This window comes from Ambystoma mexicanum, chromosome 2q, assembly GCF_040938575.1.
Source record: "Ambystoma mexicanum isolate Mex_15411 chromosome 2q, UKY_AmexF1_1, whole genome shotgun sequence".
Classification (NCBI taxonomy): Eukaryota; Metazoa; Chordata; class Amphibia; order Caudata; family Ambystomatidae; genus Ambystoma; species Ambystoma mexicanum.
In genome coordinates this window covers 96,355,019-96,375,756 of record NC_090924.1, presented here as the reverse complement: position 1 = coordinate 96,375,756, position 20,738 = coordinate 96,355,019, and the positions used below count along the sequence as shown (strand labels likewise).

The 20,738-nt window shown below is 43.4% G+C and overlaps 1 protein-coding gene across 8 annotated transcripts in view; it reads right to left on the bottom strand.

Moving 5' to 3' along the window:
- The window catches only part of LOC138569187 (ankyrin repeat and fibronectin type-III domain-containing protein 1-like), a 2,784,778-nt gene that overhangs the window by 146,881 nt on the left and 2,617,159 nt on the right, over positions 1-20,738 (bottom strand). For all 8 annotated transcript variants that reach the window (XR_011303172.1, XM_069646931.1, XM_069646929.1 and 5 more), the window contains one exon: positions 14,527-14,677. Coding sequence is in view for 7 of the 8 variants with exons in the window: in XM_069646931.1 (XP_069503032.1) it covers positions 14,527-14,677 (151 nt within the window). In the remaining variant the exon portion in view is untranslated. The remainder of the gene's footprint in view (positions 1-14,526; positions 14,678-20,738) is intronic.

Sequence of the window (20,738 nt, the reverse complement as noted above, 5' to 3'; positions counted from 1 at the left end):
TATTTCGAATAGGGAAGCGTGAATCAAGGGACTGTGCGGTGTGCGGGGTACCTGAAACGGTGGGACATTTTTTGATTAGATGTGAAAGACATGTTACGGAGAGAGAATTGATGAGGGTTCGGTTGTCTGCGTTAGGTGTGGCTGAGCTGAATGAGAGGATTTTACTGGGAGGAGATGGGGAGAGAGGCAGGAGGAGGAGTAGTGTGATGTTGGATTTTGTGAGGCAGATGGGTAGGTGGGAGGAGTTATGAGCTTAAATGGAGACAAATAATAATTAGTGGGTATGGTGCACATCATCCTATAGGATGGGGAAGCGCCTGCGTGGGTCCGCCCACGCTTCCGATAATTAAGAAGAAAAATCATTGGGCCTCATTAGGAGTTTGGAGGTAGCCATGCCGTTCTTAGCGGCATGGCTACCCCCAAACTAGGTACCGGGTCCCAAAAATAGAGAATTACCGGGCCATGCCGACTTTAGCAGTCCCAATAATTCCCATTCTCGGGACCCAGACCCGGTACATCCCCATTCCTTTTGAGCCTCTATAGGGCTTAATGGGGATGGGGAGGATGCTAACTACGGCCTGTTAATGACGGGCCTGTTGTTAGCATCCTGGTCTGCCAGCGGGTCCCGCTCTGCACATCTGGTATGGCCAGACGTCCAGAGCGGGACCCGCTGCAGACCTCGTGATGTGGCGGCCCGGAATTAATGGTGCCGGTCCCTTACCGGCACCGTTCATTTCGCGGCTGCCCTCATTGTAATGAGGCCCATTGTGTTGAATGGAGAACAAATCTAGTGTTTACCTGTGGAGAACAGCCACTGCCCTGAACTGAATGAGGCAGTTTGATTGCACAGAAAGGCGTAGAATGGTGAAAGTGGAGTTAGTTCTTACTTTATGAAGAGCACAATTTGGAATTGTCAATATATCCAGCAGCTGTTATTACCAATGGGAATCTCAGATACTACGTGATGCAATAACTATAGCAATGTTTGTATCTGCCTGTTATCCTCCCACACATCTCACCGTGGCTCCCGTCCCAATATTCCAACTTGTGGAATTTTGATAACTAAACAAACCGTTGTGATTTCAGTCGTAAATTCTGGTGCCCCACAAAGCAAAATGTTCACGTCTCATGTCAACTCTTTTGTGCCAATCACAAGATGGTTCCTTTCTTCTGTGGTAGTTTAAGGCTACCAAATGTAACAAGGTGAATATTGTTCCAATCATGTGACCGCATAATATTATGAGCGGTGTGAGAGGGCAAAATTGGCATGCGTATTTGTAGTGATGGGAAGCAGGCTGCAGTGCACTCATTTTAGCTGTGTTAGTGTTGTGGTGGTGGCTTGTAAGATGCTGATATTGTTTGTTATGCCCATGCTTTCATATTGTACACATGTGTTGATGTGGCATTCTGGAGACTGCCATATACCCTCTTGGCGATAGTACAGGCTGGTATATGCCACATGAAACTGAGTGCACCTTGGGTTATTTATGTTTTACTTTCAATGACATAGACAGTTCAAATCAAAGTATGTGGTGTGGGATAGACCACAAGCATTGAAGTATTGCCTTACAACACCACTAGCCACAACACTATGTGGCATTACGGTATTACCCCAAAATATTGTTTTAAAAAAAAAAGCAGAATGTGAGTTTTGTGCGCATTCGGCATGGTTAAAAAACCCAAAGCCCATAATATCGAACAAGGGTAGCGGGAGCTGCGGGGGTGTCCCCCGCTTCCTTAGTTCGGAATTATGGGCTGTGTTGGTTGCGGGGGAACAAGTGGGCTTCGAAATGTTGTAATTAGAGCTTTTGGGATTCGGTATTACAACGTAGATCCGGCATTACATGCTTTGTGCATCCTTAATAGTGGTGACCTATTACAGTGGTGTATCACATCTAAATTCTGGCTCTGAAAGATGCACAAGGATATTGGTGTTGTATTGAAGCAGTGATAAGCACCACGACCACGAGCTGAGGTGCAAGCCCACAGGAGCCCGGCAAAGATGTAGACCATGTTACTCAGTTATTACCCCAAGACCCCTGCCTTCTGTCCAAGCATTAGTGGATGGGATGACCCAGCTGCAACCAGTTTCATATACCATGCTGTTGAGGGCCAGATACTTGGAATATGACCATTGGCGCCTCAAAATATACACCAATAGGAAAAGCACCAGGATTACAGCACATTAATCTCCTCGCAAGTTTGAAATGGAGCACCACAGAAACCTCGTCCAGCGCCTGCTGATAGCATATACATGGGAACATAGATATTTTGGTTTCACAATTTTCCATTTGTGTTTTTGCTTCAATATTAATAATGTCATTTGCACTCTCTCTACAGGCCATCCATGGTGAAGGTTGCTGACATTGACTAAATATAAACAGAGCACCACTGTTAGGACTGGATTATTAACAAGTTCATTTTTTTCCTTATGAACCTGTATGCATTATTAGCATACAGAAATATGTCTACAGTACCTAGTCTATAATCTATTTCAAGGTATCATAACCCTAATATCATTTTTCAAAAAAAGAAAATTGCCCTAATTTTTAGTGTAAAAAGCCAATAAACCAAGACACCAGCAACGTGAAGCCGCCCTTTCTTTTCACAATGTAAACACAGTCTCATATTATTTAGTACCAACATAAAAATTGACAACTCGTTCACAATACCGATAATTGAAGGTAGTAAGTGCAAAACCATTTTTCAAGAACAATATTTAGCCTTAAAAATATAAACAATACGGGCCACAAGCTCCATTGTATTAATAAATGAGAAATCTATACAGAACTTCATTTTTACAAAACCAATATTACAGATTTGCCATCAGTTGATGCAGAATAATTGTGTCTGTGTAACCGGCCTTATACAGATGTTATACACTGTCATCATGTCATCCTTTTAAAAACCATATCATTGATAGCAAGTGTTTCGGCCAACAAAACATGGAGTACAAGATATACTTCTGTGCCGCTTAGTAGTCTTGAAATTGGCCTTCAGCAGGATATATAAAATAATTGAAAGAATCAATGAATGCTTCCACACTTGGCTGTGTAATAATTGGTTCTGAGTTTCATTCCAGATGATGTCAAATGTATCCATCAGTGCAGACGTTAAACCCATGCAATTTGGGTAATTTTCTTACATACATTTATCGCCAGTAGAATACTACTGCGGCATCACAGGTAGATAGATGTTTTGTAGCAGCCCTGCTCTATATGCATGCTATTCATAATGTTTCTCCCTGGCTGTAGGTGTTTTCAGAAGAATTTCTTTTTACATTTTAGCGGGTTGTCATCCTACTTCTATGTGCCATTAGAAATGCCTAAGAAAAAGGTGTGATATTCGTTGAAGCAAAGACGCTTCAAAAGGCCCCATCAGCCAGTGGAAGAGGTGAGATAGTCTCCAGATCTCATTCTGAAACACAGATTAAACAGGAACCTAAACTGTACTGTGAATTTCTGCCTCCAGAAATAAACCAAGGTGCTTTCAGAGACGGGGTGTGATCAACAAGCAAGCACTTAAGGGATGGCTGTCGAAGTGCTAACTCTAAGACAGCATGACAAATCATGATTGAAAAGAAGTTTTCCTAAGACATAAAATAATGTGCAGTTGCATAACCATCCTCATGAAGGTAGCAGCACCAATAACAAGGAACTGCATCATTGCATTTGATGTAGATGAAGAGAAGAGACAGGGGGGGTTTCCCTGGGGTGCAAATAGGTCATTTTATTTTTTTTATGGGAAAGGGGCTCCGCACATATTGTTCCTGCACCCCGCAATCTTCAACTGCTCCCTGTCGGTTGTCCTCATTGGTAACCCACCAGGAACAAAAGCCTTACAACGAAGATCGAAGTAGATTACTATTTTGTCCAGCAGTGTTCTCAGAAGGCAGTGCCTGTGGCCACTCACGCTCAGTGAGTCCAGATTCAAATAAAGAAAGTAAACCCAGAAGTAGCAACACCATAACAAGCAATAGCCCTCATAATAGTAGGAACACAAATGATAGTAGCAGTAGCAATGTGAATCATAATACCGCTATGCCTACTACTAGTCGTGCTAATGTTAGCTGGTGCATTGCTAGTTGTACCTGTAGTATTATTAGTAGAAGTAGAAGCATATCAGCAATAGTGCATGCATCAGTAGCAACAATAGTAATAATGATACCAATGGTACAATTACAAATATTAGTATACTAGTAGTCGTAACACTTCATATTAATCATAGTAGAATTAGAACTAGTAATTGTGCTTTACTGCTATGCATAGTACTACCCAGAATGCTTACCCTTAATTGACAGATACATAGCATGCATCAATACTTACTTATTTATTTAACTAGTGCATTAAAATATTACAATCCTAAACCAAATAATTTTCAATCATAACATCTATCCCAATTTCAAACAAAGGCAATGCTAATCACTTTACTATGATAACTGTCTGGAACTATGCAAGAATGATAGTTGCACAAACACATCACTGCTCTGCCCCTCTTCCTCATTGCAGTCCTTAAGATATAGGGTTGAGTACTCCTCAGAGACAAACACCTCCTTGTCAGGTTTGAGAAGTATGTTTTAAACCTCACCCAACTCTGTCAGAGGCAGGAATAAAGAGGGAAACCTTCTGCCAGGATTACATGTTTCTCTGTCTTCCAACAGTCAGACCTTGAAGACACATGAGGTACATATTTCTCCATAGCTGCACACCGTTCTGTTGCCATTTTCTTATAGTGGGCACAGCTGTACAGGGACCTCTCTTGTAAACTGAAGATTTGTTTCCCCACCCCGGCCACTAAGCATTTTGCCCAGATGATACATTAATAAATGATATCACGCTTTATGCTAGACTGGAGATCAAAGCCATCTTGCAAGCATCGTCATGTAACCCAGGCCAGCACGTTGCCCCTCAGGTAACCTCCCTGCCAGGATGGAGAACCCACCTGTTCCTGATGGCTTGAGATGAACACAGACGTCACGACCAAGGGAAAGGGACATTGCAGGGCCTCGTGGAAACGGGAAGTCAGGAATCACCATGCAGCTGATACAGACATTCTGCCATGTCTTCTGATGCTGCAGAGTTGCAGTGAAGGCAGTGTGCATCAGGGCAGACACCTTCCCACTGATTTCTACTGGTAAGACCCCTTCCTTACTTGCTGTTTTGTCAGTGGACAAGAGGGGTAGTAGCAGGCATAAACCACAAACATTCTAGACACCACAGGGGGGCATGGTGCTTCAGTCTCTACATCTACTGCTGCACCTCTAATCTCAGCTACACCCGGTGTTGTGCCCGTTGCCCCTACTGTACTGCCTGGTCTCATAATGTTTCTCATAATCTCTGAACCACTAAATGCTCCTCATATTATTTTTCTTCATCATTGGAAGAAAAGGGAGTTAATATGGTAATAGACAGACACTTTGCAGCTGAACTTATCCCAAGCCTCCCGTGCATCACAGCAACTCTCCTCAGTGCTGTACAGGTCTTGCCTGAAGTAGATGAGGAGATGGACATGGGGGGCTATGGACAAGTGCATAAGTCGACAGGTTCTTTGGGAGGTGTTTAGCCAGTCGCCTGCTAAATTTGGTTTTAGGTGTCCTGTAATTCCCTGTACTGCAACATGTTCCAGAGGAATATCCCTTCTCCTGTGGCTAATCTTCCTATTTACACATGCATTTCTACTATCCCCACCTTTACCCTCTACTGGGTTTCAATTCTGAGCTTCCTAATACTTTCAAGATCAACTCACTACGTCCCACTCGGAGTGTCTATCCTGCTGTGACCTCGGAGGAGGCAACTCCAGCAGACCATCGGCATGTAAGTTTATACGTTTCTAAAAAGATCTCTTGCATCTAGAACCTTCTCCCTTCATGCCCTGACGTATGCTGTAAGGAAGGAACAACCCCTTCTGAGACAATTCCAAGCTCTTCTATTTGCTGTAGAAGATGGTTCTGACTTTTCTATTCATATTGTCATCATTGAGAAACACATTCTGTTTCTCTTGGACATCGTCTTTGATGGCATCATGGCCTTTTCCAAGGGGCTCCCCAGTTGTGCCACCCAGTAGCCAGCTTGGATGAGAGTGTGGAATCAGAGACCTTCTCAGAGGGCCCTGTTGCTCAAAATTTTTCTTTCTGGTGCTGAAAGTATTCAGTCCACATTTGGGAAAATAAGTTAAAGGAGCAGCTGAGGGCAAGGAACTGATTATCCACTTTCCACCCTAGTATCCCTTAATCTGCCAGGAAGGATCCCGTTCACAGATTTCCCTCCCTGACTACTGTCTACCCTAAATGCCATCTTCACTCCAGTGGTAGAACTACAGGGTAAGGTAAGAGGTACAGCAACTCTACAACTGTCTTACTCCACACTCCTGACTAGCCCTGGCGTCTTTGGTCTCTCTTGACTCTCCCATTTGTGTGCAGACTTCATCCCTTTGCCAGTGTTTGGATAAGAGATGTCAAAAACCAACAGACCTAAATGTGATCTCAGACGGATAAACAAGGTAGAGCTTTTTTTGTTTATCTCAGGACTCAGGATTCTGCATGACACCATGACAACAGCATCCCATCAATCTGCAGGAACGTCAGTCCATGATTCAGGAACTGCTTGTGAAGGCAAGCATCATCCAAGTGCCCACATCCTGTTCTTGGTAACAAAGGTATTTCTGCCCTATAACAGAAGAGTCTACATGAAAAACATTCCATGGGTTAATAGCAACATAGAGATCAAGTAATCCCATTAGACCTACAAGCTGCCTATTCCATGCCTCTCATTACCCTACCAGTAGTTTCCTCAGTTTGCAAACACAGGCGGTTATTTTCAATTCTACATCATCCCTTTGGCTTAAAATATGCCTATAATGTTTTTCCAATTCTTGTTGCTCCTCGATTGACTCCTCTACATGATGTGGGTGTTGTTATCCATCCCCATCTGGATAACTGGTTTAGTGAAGGCCCCTCTTTCATATTGGCTTTTACAGACACTCCGCGGCTCTGCGTGATGCTCAAGGTTCATGGATCCTGAACATTCTGAAGTCCCACCTGGGACTGGCTCAACTTCTTCTCTAAGTGGGATCTGGTCATGAGATGTCTATTCCAGTATCACATCAGAACAGCCAGGCTCTGCCGTGGAGGATGCTGGAGTAGAAGATATCAAGTGCTTTGGTGCAGAATCCTCTACCGCAATTGGTACTGAGCACTGATATCATCTTGGGTGTTTGCAACACAACCATTTGTTCCTCCAGAGCCGAGCACCTCTGGCCTCCAATGGACGCTGCCAGATGCTCCAACTTGTGGGGGCTTCCAACTATTCTTCAGGCACTTTTGACCTTCACGCCTCATCTGCAGGGACAGGCTGTCTCGGTACGAAATTTTTTGAAGCAAAGACGTATGTCAGCATGGAAATGGGGAACCTGCTTTCCCTGCCCTATTGGAGTTCTGACATAGTTTGTATATTTAGGACAAAGGTTGCCTTTTCTCTTTAGAGGCGTCCTACATCCCAAGGAAGTAAAACATAAAGGAAGGAACTCTGGTTGCAATTTCCTTCATGTAGAGACTCCATCTTGAGGGCAAAGCTTTTTGAATTAATCTTTGAGCACTATTGTGAATGCTTTTCAAGGTATATTAGGGTTGCTGCCCTATAGTTAAGTTAAAACCAATCTGCAGTGCCTTTTTCCCAAAATTCGATTGCTGGTAACTTTTGACTCACTGGATGGAAATGAATGACATTTTCCCATAAATAGGTTAGTTTGGTATTGGCCCCCCAAACTAAAAAACTTGTGGAAAATGTGTTAAATGGTTCTGAAGTTATTTTAAACAAACTGTTGGGGCGCGCTCCCATTCATTTTTATGGTAGAGAAAAAGGTGCTCCCATTGAGCTGATGGATGGCTTTGCACCAAATGAGAAATAAGTTGGGCACAAAGCATTGCAGATGTGCATTTGTTTTTATTTGGTGCAAATCTGTCCAATACCTTTTAAATATTTAGATGGATAAGGTGCTCCCCCTGGTCACCAAATAATCTCCAAATACTTTTCTGTATCTTGTACGGTGCATTAGTACCCGGCACGCGTGGCGCAACGGGAATACAGCATGGTGAATGGCTCATTTGCGAGCCATACCACACGGTATTCCCTTTTACGCCGTGCGTGTCGGGTACTCTGTTCCCGGCGAGAGGCGTGGCAGCCCCTCAGCCAATGAGGAGGCATGAAAGGGGGCAATCCCTGTTCCGATCCTCCCCATGGCAGGAGGCTTCCCTTGTCCCCCGCCGGGGACTCAGTTAAGACATTTTTTCTTTTCCCCTTTCCTCCTCCCTCCTCCCACTCCACCCCACTTACCTTCTATCCCACAGTCTCCGGCGGGGACGATGGAAACCTCCAGCCATGTGGAGACTCGGAGCGGGGCCGTCCCCTTTCCAAGCCTCCACATGGCTGGAGACTTCCATCTTCCCCTGCCGGAGACCGCGGTATGTTTTTTTTCTTTTTCTTCCTTCCTCACCCCATTTACCTTCTTTTTTCTTCTTTTCTCAGGCGCGGATGCACTGGGAACAGAGTGCTCCCAGCGCGCCCGCTCCTGATGGCTGCCATGGAAAGGGAAAACAGACTACGTTTTCCCTTTCCCGGCGGCCATTTTTTTTTACATTTTATTTATTGATTATTTTTTTCTGTTCCGAAACGTGTTTTGGATTAGAAAAAAAAGCAATTAGTGCCCCGGTCTAATGGGCCGGGGTACTAATGGCAATAAGCCCCTCGACTGCGGGCCAATACCACCCGCGGTAATGCCCCCCGGGCTTCGTTAAGGCCCTCGCGTGCTCAGGCCTATAACTACGGCCCCGGGGGCATTACCTGGGGCGGTATTGGCCCGCAGTCTCGTGGCTTATTGCCACATTACATCACAAAGACTTTTCAGAAATGAAAACCTGCCATTTGCTTGATTCGAGCAATTCCTGTGGTCATCATGAGGAGAGCCAAGAAAGAAAAGTGCTCAAAATTATATTTGGAGGAGGAAAAGGGGTGTTTTATATCAGGAAAGAGGTGGGAAGGGGTAAAGAGGACGACGTATAAAGTGAGAGTGTTTGGGGTTGGCTGCGGACCCTGTTTGTACCTGAATGGTTTTATCTTACTGGGGGGATCACACTGAATTTCAGTAGGATTGACGCAGAAATGTTGCAGGATGCGCTCGAAAAAAATATGTCACTCAAACTGGCGGGTGAAAGTAGGGTAATGGGGGTAATGAGTACATTTAGGTGGATTGACAAAATGCGAGTCGTGTGGTGCTGCTCTAGACAATTTACTGCACTTTGTCATATTTTGTTCGGCTTACTCAGGGATAAGAAATAAGTACTTCCTCCCTATATTACGTTCCTCTGGCATACACTATTACACTAATGCTTTGCTCTATTTACTAAGAGCAGAGACACCCTATGTTGGTTGGACTTTTAATTATTTTATCAACAAGCCCCACAGGTAAGGATGAATGTCCTTTCATCTGTTAGCCAGTGAAGATGTTGAATTACATTGCAGATTTTCTTTTTTTATACTTTCCTCTTTGCATTTTAGTTTAAAGATACTATACATTGGTGTTGATTTTCTCTGTTTGGGAAGCTGGAAAGGGAAACTGTGTGTTAGTGTCTGGAGTCTAATGTATTGATGATGTTTTATATTGTTACGTCATTTCTCAGTACGGAGGAGCCCATGTGTGCCACTGTTTCTGTTATATCGAATTTATGGTTGTATACTTCTATGACATTTTCCATTACATCAAAATAAAGTTCTGATGATGATGGTAATAGGGAAGTGTGAGGGAAGATTTACAGGGTTTACACAAAGGGGGGGCTAGAAAGGAGGAGGGATGAACATGTACAGTTGTAGTGGTGATGAGAAAGACGTTTAAATTGTCAACCTTTTTTTCTATTACTACAGTAATCCAAAATGTATGCATTACCAAAGGAATACATCACTGGTAATATGTACCACAGTAATGGCCAGCAGCACAGGGGTGACCACAAGAATTTCCCTGGAGAAACAACTGTGGAAATGAGAGGAGAGGGGATAAAGCTACCTTGGGTCACTGCCAAAGGTCACAGATGGAGTGATCTGGTTAGTTATTAGGCAGGGGGTTGGGCCTCAGTCTTTTTTAATTATTAGGGCAACATGACCAGTGCCACAGCTGAAGGTCATTACCACTGCCCAGCGCCAAAGCCAAAGACCATGGCTGATGGGATATTGTTAGTTACTTGGCAGAGGGGGATCGCCTTGGGTGTATGCCAGTGGCCCGCCATCATTTTTAATAATTTGGGCCTCTGTCCTTCTTGGGCTCTGGAGAAAATATAGCATAATAAAACTCTTTAAAGTCAATGACAAAACATCAGTTAAAACAGATTTAGGATGCCGAAAGGCCATGGCCATTGATCATCCATCTGTTTTAATAATTAGGGCAGCATCGACATGGGCCAAAGGCCATGGCCATTGGGCCCCACAGAAGATGTGGCATAACCAAACCCTTGAAATTCAATGGAAAAAAACGTTACTGTTAACTCCATTTTGTTTTTTTGGGACCCTTGTCAGCAAAAATATCACAAATTTGGACTCGGTAGATTCCATGGGAACAGTTTGGGTGCCGCCCAGGAAAGCATTGATCAAGGGTAAGGTGAGATAAGATGCGTCACAGGAAAAGTGAATAACACAATAGCGATTAGTGTCACTAGACATATCTAATTATTAGCTCAGGAATACATTAAAAGTCCAACAAGCCCTACACTCTATAAGATAATACAATCTAAAAATGATCTCAATGAGTTTCACACTAAATCGGCAGAAAGTGTCCTATTTTGCCTAAGGCAAAGGCAGATCGGAAGATGGGAAAATACTATTGCTTAGTGGTGAAGACCTCTCAATTGCAGCCCCCTTATTGATGAACAACAATTTATGTAACTTTGTATCAAACATTGTACTCCACGAAAACATATTCCAAGAGGCGAAACAGCCAAGTTGAATTCCTAGCTCCGTTAAACCTCTCCAGGATATCAAGAGAGACCAAGGGGTGGTGGGGGGCGAGACATCTTTGTCAAAGAAATTGGAGAAGCAATTTGGTCATTGCCATGGGGAAAGCCAGAGGGATACACAAGCTACCCGCTGAATTATAATACATTTGCAAATCTACAGTGACACCCATTCTCTCTGCCGTATTCAAGAAAGCTGCACAGGAATGTTCAATTTTATCGGAATTAAACCAAGCCTTCAGAACCGTAATTCCCAAGGAAAGTAGAGATTGTACTCACTGATCAATCTATATGCCAAAAATACTAACTCAGAGATTATAGAAAACAATCCCCTCACTGATTCACAACACGCAGACACGCTTTCTCTCCGCTAGACTGGCTAATAACAATCTAACGACTGCTCCTGCATGCTATCTAGCATGAACAACATAAGAAAGAACCCACTTTCATTCTATCTCTAGATGTTGTTAATATATGCATGAATATAATTTGTATTTGTGTGGCGCTTGCTTGATAATTGATATTGCTGCAAACGCTGCACTGCACCCACTGGAAATTCCTGTTCAGTGTCCCTCAGTTAGATAAATAACCAAAGAATGTGGTTGCTTGTGTGCTGTCCATCTGTTCTTAGGCATATATAATTTCTAATTGTACAAGGATAACAAAAAAGAATTGCTGACAACTGGTTACAAGTCAGAAAAACATTTTTTATTTAAAAAGAAAAAAGTGTTGAAATTCACACTTCAAACTGGGGAAGGATTCAGTGTGTGAAAATGATAACACCCAAAATACTGTGCATTTTTACCTGTGTTACCTCTGATCACCAACAGACCCAGGTGGCCCACATTTAGTTCAAAGATCTCTAATTTTATCCGGGGAAGAGCAAACCCTAGAATTAGTAACTTAAAATATGGAACTATATTACCTAGTGGCTCAATTTGCCCGGATCCTGGCACTATGCAACACATTCTATTCCTTCTCATAGTCCAAATGACAGAGAGGTAATGATTAAGACAAGTCAGCCAAAGTATTTATCTCATATCCCCTCATAAGGTTTAACAATACCACCAAAGAGGCTACTTGGGTGATTCTTTCAAATCCCCAGCATCTTATGTCACATAAACGAAAGAATCACTTCTAATGTTCTGCACCTTCATCACTCTTGCCCTATAGAAAAACTAATCTCGCCCTTAGATAGTGTATAAATCCCGCGTGTAAGGTAATGTGCTGCCTATCTAAGAAAGTGGATAGAGAAGAAAAATGTATCATCACCAATTCTAGACTCGTGTTTTGCATAAGAGTGATTTATCGACCAACCACAAACCGTTGTCTTATGAATAACAATTGGCTCAGAAATAATATGTTAAAATTCTAATCAGAGGGAAAGGATGGAAACTCTTTCCATTCTCCCTACCCCTATGACCCTCAAAAGAGAAAACAAAAATCAATTTATTGAAACACAACACTTTTTTCTTTTAAACAGGAATCTTTTTTGCTTAAGGTATCTCAAAAGCTATGAGGTATCCCTATTCTTTTCTGGTGTCGGCCATTTTCAGAGACATTCTGTACTTAGGTTGTCTTCTTCAGGATAAGCTACAACCCTTATTGTGGGAACATTGTATATCCTATTAGAGGGTCTACATTGCCATTACTTTCTTAAAACAGCATTGGTTCGTAGGCATCAATTTTACCTTTTTTCTAGACTGGAATGCCATAAAAGAGCTAGTTAAGAACACTAAGATTATTATGAGACCGGCAGAAAAAGTTGGTGCCATCATAGTCATGAATAACAGGGACTATGCAACAATAAAAAAATGGTAAAACGACATATCGAGTTATCACCAATTTGCACATACTCCCTGAAAAGAATGATCTGTCAATATACACTTTGCAGCATTATGTGTGTCCCCTAGAACATACTATGAACCATTGCTGTATACCTTGTGGCCATTATCTCTGCCAGATGGGGGAACTGTGAGTTCTCTTCTGCATTGATACCTATCCCTGGCCTCTTCATGAGCATTAAGTTCTGTGTTCCTCACATTCCTTGGTTCCTTAAGTGTTCTGATTTCCACCTAAAACAGGGCATCATGCTTCCTTCCCTTTCTCCTATCCTGGTCTCTGAATTTGGTGTGGTGTTCAATACAATTAATATGGAGAGGTCTGTCAGCGACTACCACTTGTGCCCTTCTGCCCTCAGGGTATCTAAGGCCCTCTTTGTACATGTTGGACCTGGACGTCAGAGAAGGAAGGTGTCCCCTGCCACAAGACATGCATGAAATGTACTCCCTTAATCATGTATTCTGCCAGTAAATTCTGTAAATATTTTACCTCAGTCAAATGTATATTTTGTAATTTGTAAGTAATATATTCCTGCATCTATGTAATTCTTTCCTGCAAATTCTGTAAATCTCCTCTTCACTCTAATGTGTTTCCTGCATTCTGTGTGAATCTTATTCATGTCACTCTACCATTTGTAACCTTATATGCAAGAAATGCACCCAGATGCCCACCGGCTTGGGGCGCCATACAAATAAATAAACTAAACTACAAATAAATAAACGAAATTGGGCTAATTCATTGACTTAAGGAAAGGCTTTGGTTCTTCCCCCCCCCCCGCCCTCCTTGCTTGGATCACTCAAACGGGCTGCGGACACTTCTTTCACCATGAAAGGGGCAGATGGGGCCTCATCTTGATCTAAGCAGGGCTACTAGGTGATCTTCTCCCAACATTTTTATTGACTGCTATCAGCTGTACATGGACCCCTCCTTTGGTTTGTGTGGTTTTACTAACCTGCCTCTGCACTTGCCTAAATAATGTACCTGATTTGGTTGTGATTAATGTTGGTGTTGTGCTCTACGTCGTTCCTGTTTCTTGAGTGAACCTGCATATTGGATACTATATTCTTATATCTTGAGAAATGTGACATGGAAGAGAGTTGAAGGGGTAATGCCATGATTACCTAAAGGTTACCATAATTACACTGAGTCTTCAGTTCTATTACTTCGCCACTTATCCGGTTGACTATCTTCTGACCTCTGGTACTAACTACTATGAAGGTTACACAAGGAACTGTTGGAGGGTGTTCCATTTACACCAGGCCCCGGGCAGGGTTGGTGGAGGTGAAGTTAAAACTTTGTTCTTAAAGGTGGAACTAAGGTACCTGTTTTGGGGGAGGGTCACAATCACATCATATTAGGGACTATGATGCAGAATGTCTGATCAGCTGTTTGTGTATCCTTAGAACCATGGGGGTCATACTAATATCTTAAACCACCATAATACCTACATAAATATTTGGTTCTGATAACTTCTACCTGGTGATACAGGTTACTGATCAACCTAAAAAGCAAGCGATTATTGGGTGCCTGCAGATCTGAATAGCACCTTTCCAGGTAGAACGGAACCAATGCGGCACTACCCTCTGTTTGCAATGCTGGAGAAGAAGCAATCACAGAATTTCTAATGTCACTTGTTCTGGTGCTCTGTCATTACAGTTATAAATACACCCACACTGAGCTCGCCTTCTTACCTCTTGAAGTGGAATGTTCATCAAATTCATAAGTTCCTTTACTGCTGCGCTCAGCTCCTGAAGCATGAGATTCTGACAGCTTCCGGAAGCACGTTCCGCTAGCGTGGGATCCTCCGTACGGGCTAGGGTTTGCAGCCATTCCCATTCCTCTCTGTAGAAAATGGGAGACATTTGGCTCAATAACACCCGGAACATCATTAAAAATGGCTTGCAGAGGAAGGCTCAGATGCTTTGTATTAAAATAGGTACATCTTAGTGTCTCTAGATTCCACTTCACAATATTGACATCATTTGTGCAGTGTAACCTTCTTTTTTTCATCTTTAAAAATGTTTTTATTACAATTTATTACAAACTTTTTAGCCTTCACAAAAAAGACAGATGGATGCGATCCAGGCGGATATGAGATTCTACAACATGGCAAGAGATTTAGTAGACTACAAAGAGAAAGCAACAGGAGGTCAGGCTAGGAGACATAGTTGATACAGCCTAACATGAAAAAAGCAATTTTTTAGTGCATTGATAGATTGTTCACAATTTGCAGACCAAATAGAGTTATTTACATAGCAGGTGATGTCGTGGGCAGTGTTTTAACGCCATTCTGTTTTTCACAGCATCGTTGCTGCTTACAGGGGTATTTTCAATGTGGTGGAGTAGCTTGGAAAGCCGTTAATGTAAAGCGTAAAGCAGTTTGTGCCATGCAACATAGGTTTTCCAAAGGTTTTGCAGGAGGAGTTGGAAACAGGAAGGGAAAATACTGTACGCCAAGCATGACATTTTCATGCTGAGTAAAAATAGTAGGTCAGTCTATTCAGGTAATAACACTATCATGTTTGCTTTACTATTGATGGCAAGAGAAAATGCAATGTAACATAAAAAACTGATATGCAGACTGGCACTTCTAGTGTCAGTGTCCATATACTTTCTCACTGTGGCATGGCATTTGTTAATTTTTACTTGACATCAAGGGTAAAGCAACAATGATGAGTGTTATTCTGTGGCTAGACTTACTTGCAAAGCTGGCTCCAGTCTAGACACATATGCTTTGCGCGGCATGGCATTTTTATAATTTGCATTAAGGGTAAAAGCAAACATAAGTGTGTTTACTGGGCACACTGGCCTATCTTTGTATAGCGAGTCTGGATATACTTTCTTTCTGTCGCATTGCATCTAATATCATAATACTGGTATACAGTGGTGAAGCCTGCATGGACATTTATGGGCAACGCCAGCATAAATATGTTTTATACAATGGCGTGCGCTGTGGGAAAGACATAACGAAAATATGTTGGAAGATGGCACCGTACACTGTTGATGACCTGCACCTATTGGGTTTTTTGATGTGCCACCATACACAATTGCTTGCAAAGTGGGTGACTTTTGTCCCCATTTTCTACGCAGGGGTAGAACCATCCAAACACCCCACGTTTGGTTCGGGCTCCTTCGCTGCACTCAGTTGCTCTGGCCTCCTGGATTCAACCTTCAATAGAACAAAGCATAAGACTGGATGGGAGAGGCACAGCGTTATTGAACTGAATCTGTGGAAGAGGCTGATGTATTGCCATTGTAAGTGCATGCTATCAATTTGCATTGTTAGCTTGTGCATTTAACTCAATGGGGCAGGGCGTGCATTAACCACCAATGTAGTGCATGTCCTAGATCACAGCAACACGTCTGGTTTTATTTTAATTCAGTTCTGACCACATCCTTGTCTTGTTATTTTTTGGGTACAGAAAAAATTGAAACGGTGCAGAGAGGCCTCATACAGCATAACAGCCTATGGCCGAGGGGTGTATGGGGCTAACCATGCCGTACCATCCTTATGCACCCCCAGGTATGCCTCAGGCATGGGCAATTAATACCAGATAGATCTTGCCGTTGTGGGCTTTAACACATCATTATCACACTGGAAAGTGTGTTGGTCCACTTGCAGCAGTGTTGCAGGAGTGGGCGTTAACCGCTGTTACGTCCTCTGTTTCTGACTCCTGGCAAGCATTGCAGGGTTTGCCCTTTTCCGGAGGGCGGCCGTGGTGTGGAGTTTGAGAGGGATCTGCTAGTCCTCTTTCTTTTTCTAAACTGCAGTTACACTTCTGATATGCCTCCACAGACCACATCGCAGCCACCCTGCCAAGCAGGCATCCAACCACAAGACGCAACCAAGAGCCTGTATGGAGTCTTTGACAGGGTAAGAAGGGACCATGAAGAGCATGGCTACATGAGAAGAGGGATCTTGGGGGGTAGGACTCTGACTTGGGCACGCTTACTCTTTGGTTTCTGGAATGAAGAATGAACATTCTAACCCTGTGATGCAGTCTGACTCCCTGGTTCGGTGGGTGCAGTGGAAGGTGTTTGAAGACAGAAACTAGCTTAATAACAGTGACAGTTCCGAGAAGGAGTAGACAAGCTGTAGCGGGTGTGAATCGCTCTCATCAACCCTACAGAAAAAGGGGGTAAAGTCCACGTATACACCACCCTTCAGGAAAATAATCCCAACAAAAATCAAGAAAGTAAAAGTAATCCCAAAGTACTCCCAAAAAAAGGAGACAACTACACATAGAAGCCTTCCCCCTATCTCCTCACACAGCTCTACAGATACCTTGGTTCAGTATTGCCAGGGGAGCATTGCACAGGAAGGGCCTCTACTATTATTACTGCCTAGTGCAAAGAGGAACTTTAAGGTAAAAATGCATCTTTCAATCTGAATGAATCACTAAATGCAATGCGGTATGGACTACAAAAAGATATGTTTTAGAATGTGTATCAATTTACTCTCAATTTAAGGAGCCAAAGGCTCCCACTTCCAGATCTACCCTCGAAACCAGGAAAAGTGAACATAGCACCGGGAATTTGGCCTTAGCGCCATGAATGTACTCTTAGCATCACTCCCACTTCCCTCTCCCTCATTACAGAACTGACTTGTGAAGGTGATCCACTTCCCATCACAAATCATTCCCAAAATTCCCTTTTTTATACATATATACCTCTTCCCCCCTCGCCTAGGGTGGCATAAACTTTATCCAGCATTTTCCAGTTTTATTGTATGTTCTTCCAGAGAGCCGTGTAGGGTAGACCTCCTGATCTTCCCGTAGTTTGACCTCATTTCTGGTCTTTAAAGATCTCCACTGATGCATTGTTTCCTCTGTCAGTCCATGCTGGGCATGGGCATAGGAGGGCAAGGTGATGCCGGCTGGTGTGTCTGTAGGGCACATCTGCCTCCATGCAGGTAGAGCATCAGGGAAGACCCAGACCTACAAGTGTCGACACTGATTACTCCCTCTAAGCCTGCAGCTGGTGAAGGCCAGGGATTGAGGCACATCAGAGTACTATAGCGCTGGTAGAAATGGGACCCACAGTAGCGCTAGAATGAGGGAGCAGTGCATAATAATTGCCTTCTGCCACTTACTCTGGGATACCTTGAAAAGCACTTAAGTGATGGAAGGGGGACAATGGTCGCTGAGGCCCTCCTCCACACTCTCACGTGATACTTTTGGGTGCATCTGAGATAAGCACAGCCCGCATGGCAAAAGTGTACATGGCATGCATGGCCTTATTAATGGCTTTGCTTAATGATATGGTGCCATAGCAGTCAGACAGCAAAGGCACCTCAGGCATGTGATTGCTGAGTATGCTGCATGGTTCCTGTGTGTTAGTTCCAATAAAACATTGCTCTCAATTCACCCATGCCAGCCTCGTTGTTTCATCCTCTCTGCAAAGTTGTCTGAGGATTCCCTAATACGATATGTATACTGGGTTACTGTTTGTTGCTACAGGAGATTCTGATTGGCCATCTTTAATGGGAAGTTGTACACTTGTTTGTTCATAGTCAGTCACAGGCCAGCAGCTATGGTATTCCCCATAGACCTCTCTGACTCATCGCCGGCCTCGCTAAGCAATTCCACATCGGGTTACTGCCTCCAGCTAGGACTAGGTTACAGGAAGATCTGCAAAGACAACCATACACTCAGACTCTAGATTCTGAGTCCTGCCCCCTGAATTCGATGCATCTGTAGCAGTGGGTAGCAGACTGCCTGCCTGAAGATGGCAGAAGTCCCCTGCTTGGCTGGTCAGCATCGTTTCGCTCTGCCACAGAAATGAGAACTCACTTGTAATCTCTGCTCGGGATTCATGATCAAGCACTTGCCTGATCAAGTCCTTCATCAAATCTCTGTTTCCTGGAACAACAACACCTCTGAACTCACTCCTATTCCGGTTAGTATTCCTCAAGGCTCTGTCTTGGGACCCCTTCTGTGCACAGTGTACACTTCTGCTCTCAGGGCCCTTATCTCCTCCTTTGGGTTCTCGTACCAACTCTTTGCAGGAGACACACACATCGTTTTCTCCTTTCCTGAACTCTCCACTGACATATCTACCAAAATCTCTGTCTGTTTCTCTGCTATTAAATACTGGATGGCCTTAAACTGTCTTATGCTGAACTCCTCCAAACAGAGGTGATTTTCTGTCCTGTCAAATCCTCTTTCTCATCTCATCTCGTGCCTACCCATGTCCCACCAGACAGTCTTCCCTACGTTTCTCCAGATAGAAACCTTGGTGTCATCTAGGATCCTTCACACATATTCTATACCTTTATCTCTAAAACTGCAATGGTGGCTCACCTCAACCTCCTAAACATCAGGAAAATCAGGCACCTCCTTCCCTTTTAAACTGCCAAACATCTCCTAATCACTCTTGTCTTCTCTAAACTGGACTAATCTCTGGTCTTTCAAACTATGTATTCTGTCCCCTTAACAAGTTTATTAATTTTGCTACCAGGACTCTCTTTGACATCCCTCGTCTTCACCCCTACTTCCTCCTATCGCCAGCAGGCTGGCTGGCTAACTATGGAAAACAGGGTCAAATTCAAATGTATTGTTCTAGTGCATAGATCCATGCACGGTAAGCCATCACTGTATCTATCCTTTTCGCTCAACCCCTCCAAACTCTCACAGCCTTTGCTCTGTCTCCAACACCACCCCTGTGGCAGCTCCGCATCCTTGTGCTTCCTCTCAACTCTGCTCTTTCACTCTTCTTGCTCTGCTTAATTAGAACTCCCTCCACTCAGCAATTCAAAACATGGTCAACATCGATGACTTCAAAAGCAAATGGAATGCTTACCTCCTCACTTCTTAGCTATTTTATTAACACACCTCTCCAGCCTTACTACTTACACCTACCCTCACTGCTATCCGGAATCTTCCCTCCCTTTTACCCACCACAGTAGCAAATAATATTTTGAGGTCACAGCTCATGCTTACCTGGCTAGAGTGCCTACTCTCTGACACGTATTTGTCCTAAATTTGCACTTTGTATTGTTCCGGGTATCTGTCCCACATACCCCTTCTCATACCCGGTCATCAGCCACTCAATCTCTCCCCATATTATGAGGCTCACGCTCCCTTGTTTATCTGCTATTTATTTATTTAAATATTTAATGCCTGGGGGGGCATCTTTAGCTCTTGTCTCAGGGGCTATATTACCTCTTGTAAGCTCCAATGTGCCCAGAAGTTCTTGTTTCCATGTATATTTGTATGTATGTGTGTATGCACATAATATGCATTGGTAGGCGTAGCTTGGTTCAATGGATACATGCACCTGGGCTTGGAATTGCATCTCCATAGATAATGCAGGGAGAGGAGCATAGCTGAGAGGCAACATGTTTGTCTTGGAAGCAAGATAATGCAGAGCAACACAGGTTTGAATCCCTGTCCCGCATTTACAGACTGGTCAGAGACTGGTCTCCAGGCTTATAGAATGGTCTCTGGTGTTAAGCGCATTATAAAAGATGATTTAATTAATTAATACAGGAAGCTATGCTCTTTATCCCTAAAAGCCCTTCCTGTTTTCGGGTGATATGCAATGGCAACATAATTCAAGCTAAGTGTGAGAGCCATTATTATGGTTAGGACCACAGAACTGCACATGTGGTCATCCCTGACCTGCCACATACTTGCCTGCTTTCGGTATCGGTAGACAATTTACTTGCCCTGTCGACTCTTGTCGCTTCGTCCCTAACCTCCTGTCGTCGTAACTTTAGTTGCTAAATAAATTCCGAGGAGGCTTAAGGACTGGGCAATAGTCACCAGGAATATCTTTTGTTCAGTATGGAAGAGTGGTTCTGGTGTGAAAGAATCTGTCTTCCAGTTACTGGAAAAAGAGGTGGTGTGACGCAGGTGTTTCAGAGGTGCAATAGCATCAGCTCGCCAGACCTCGTGGACGG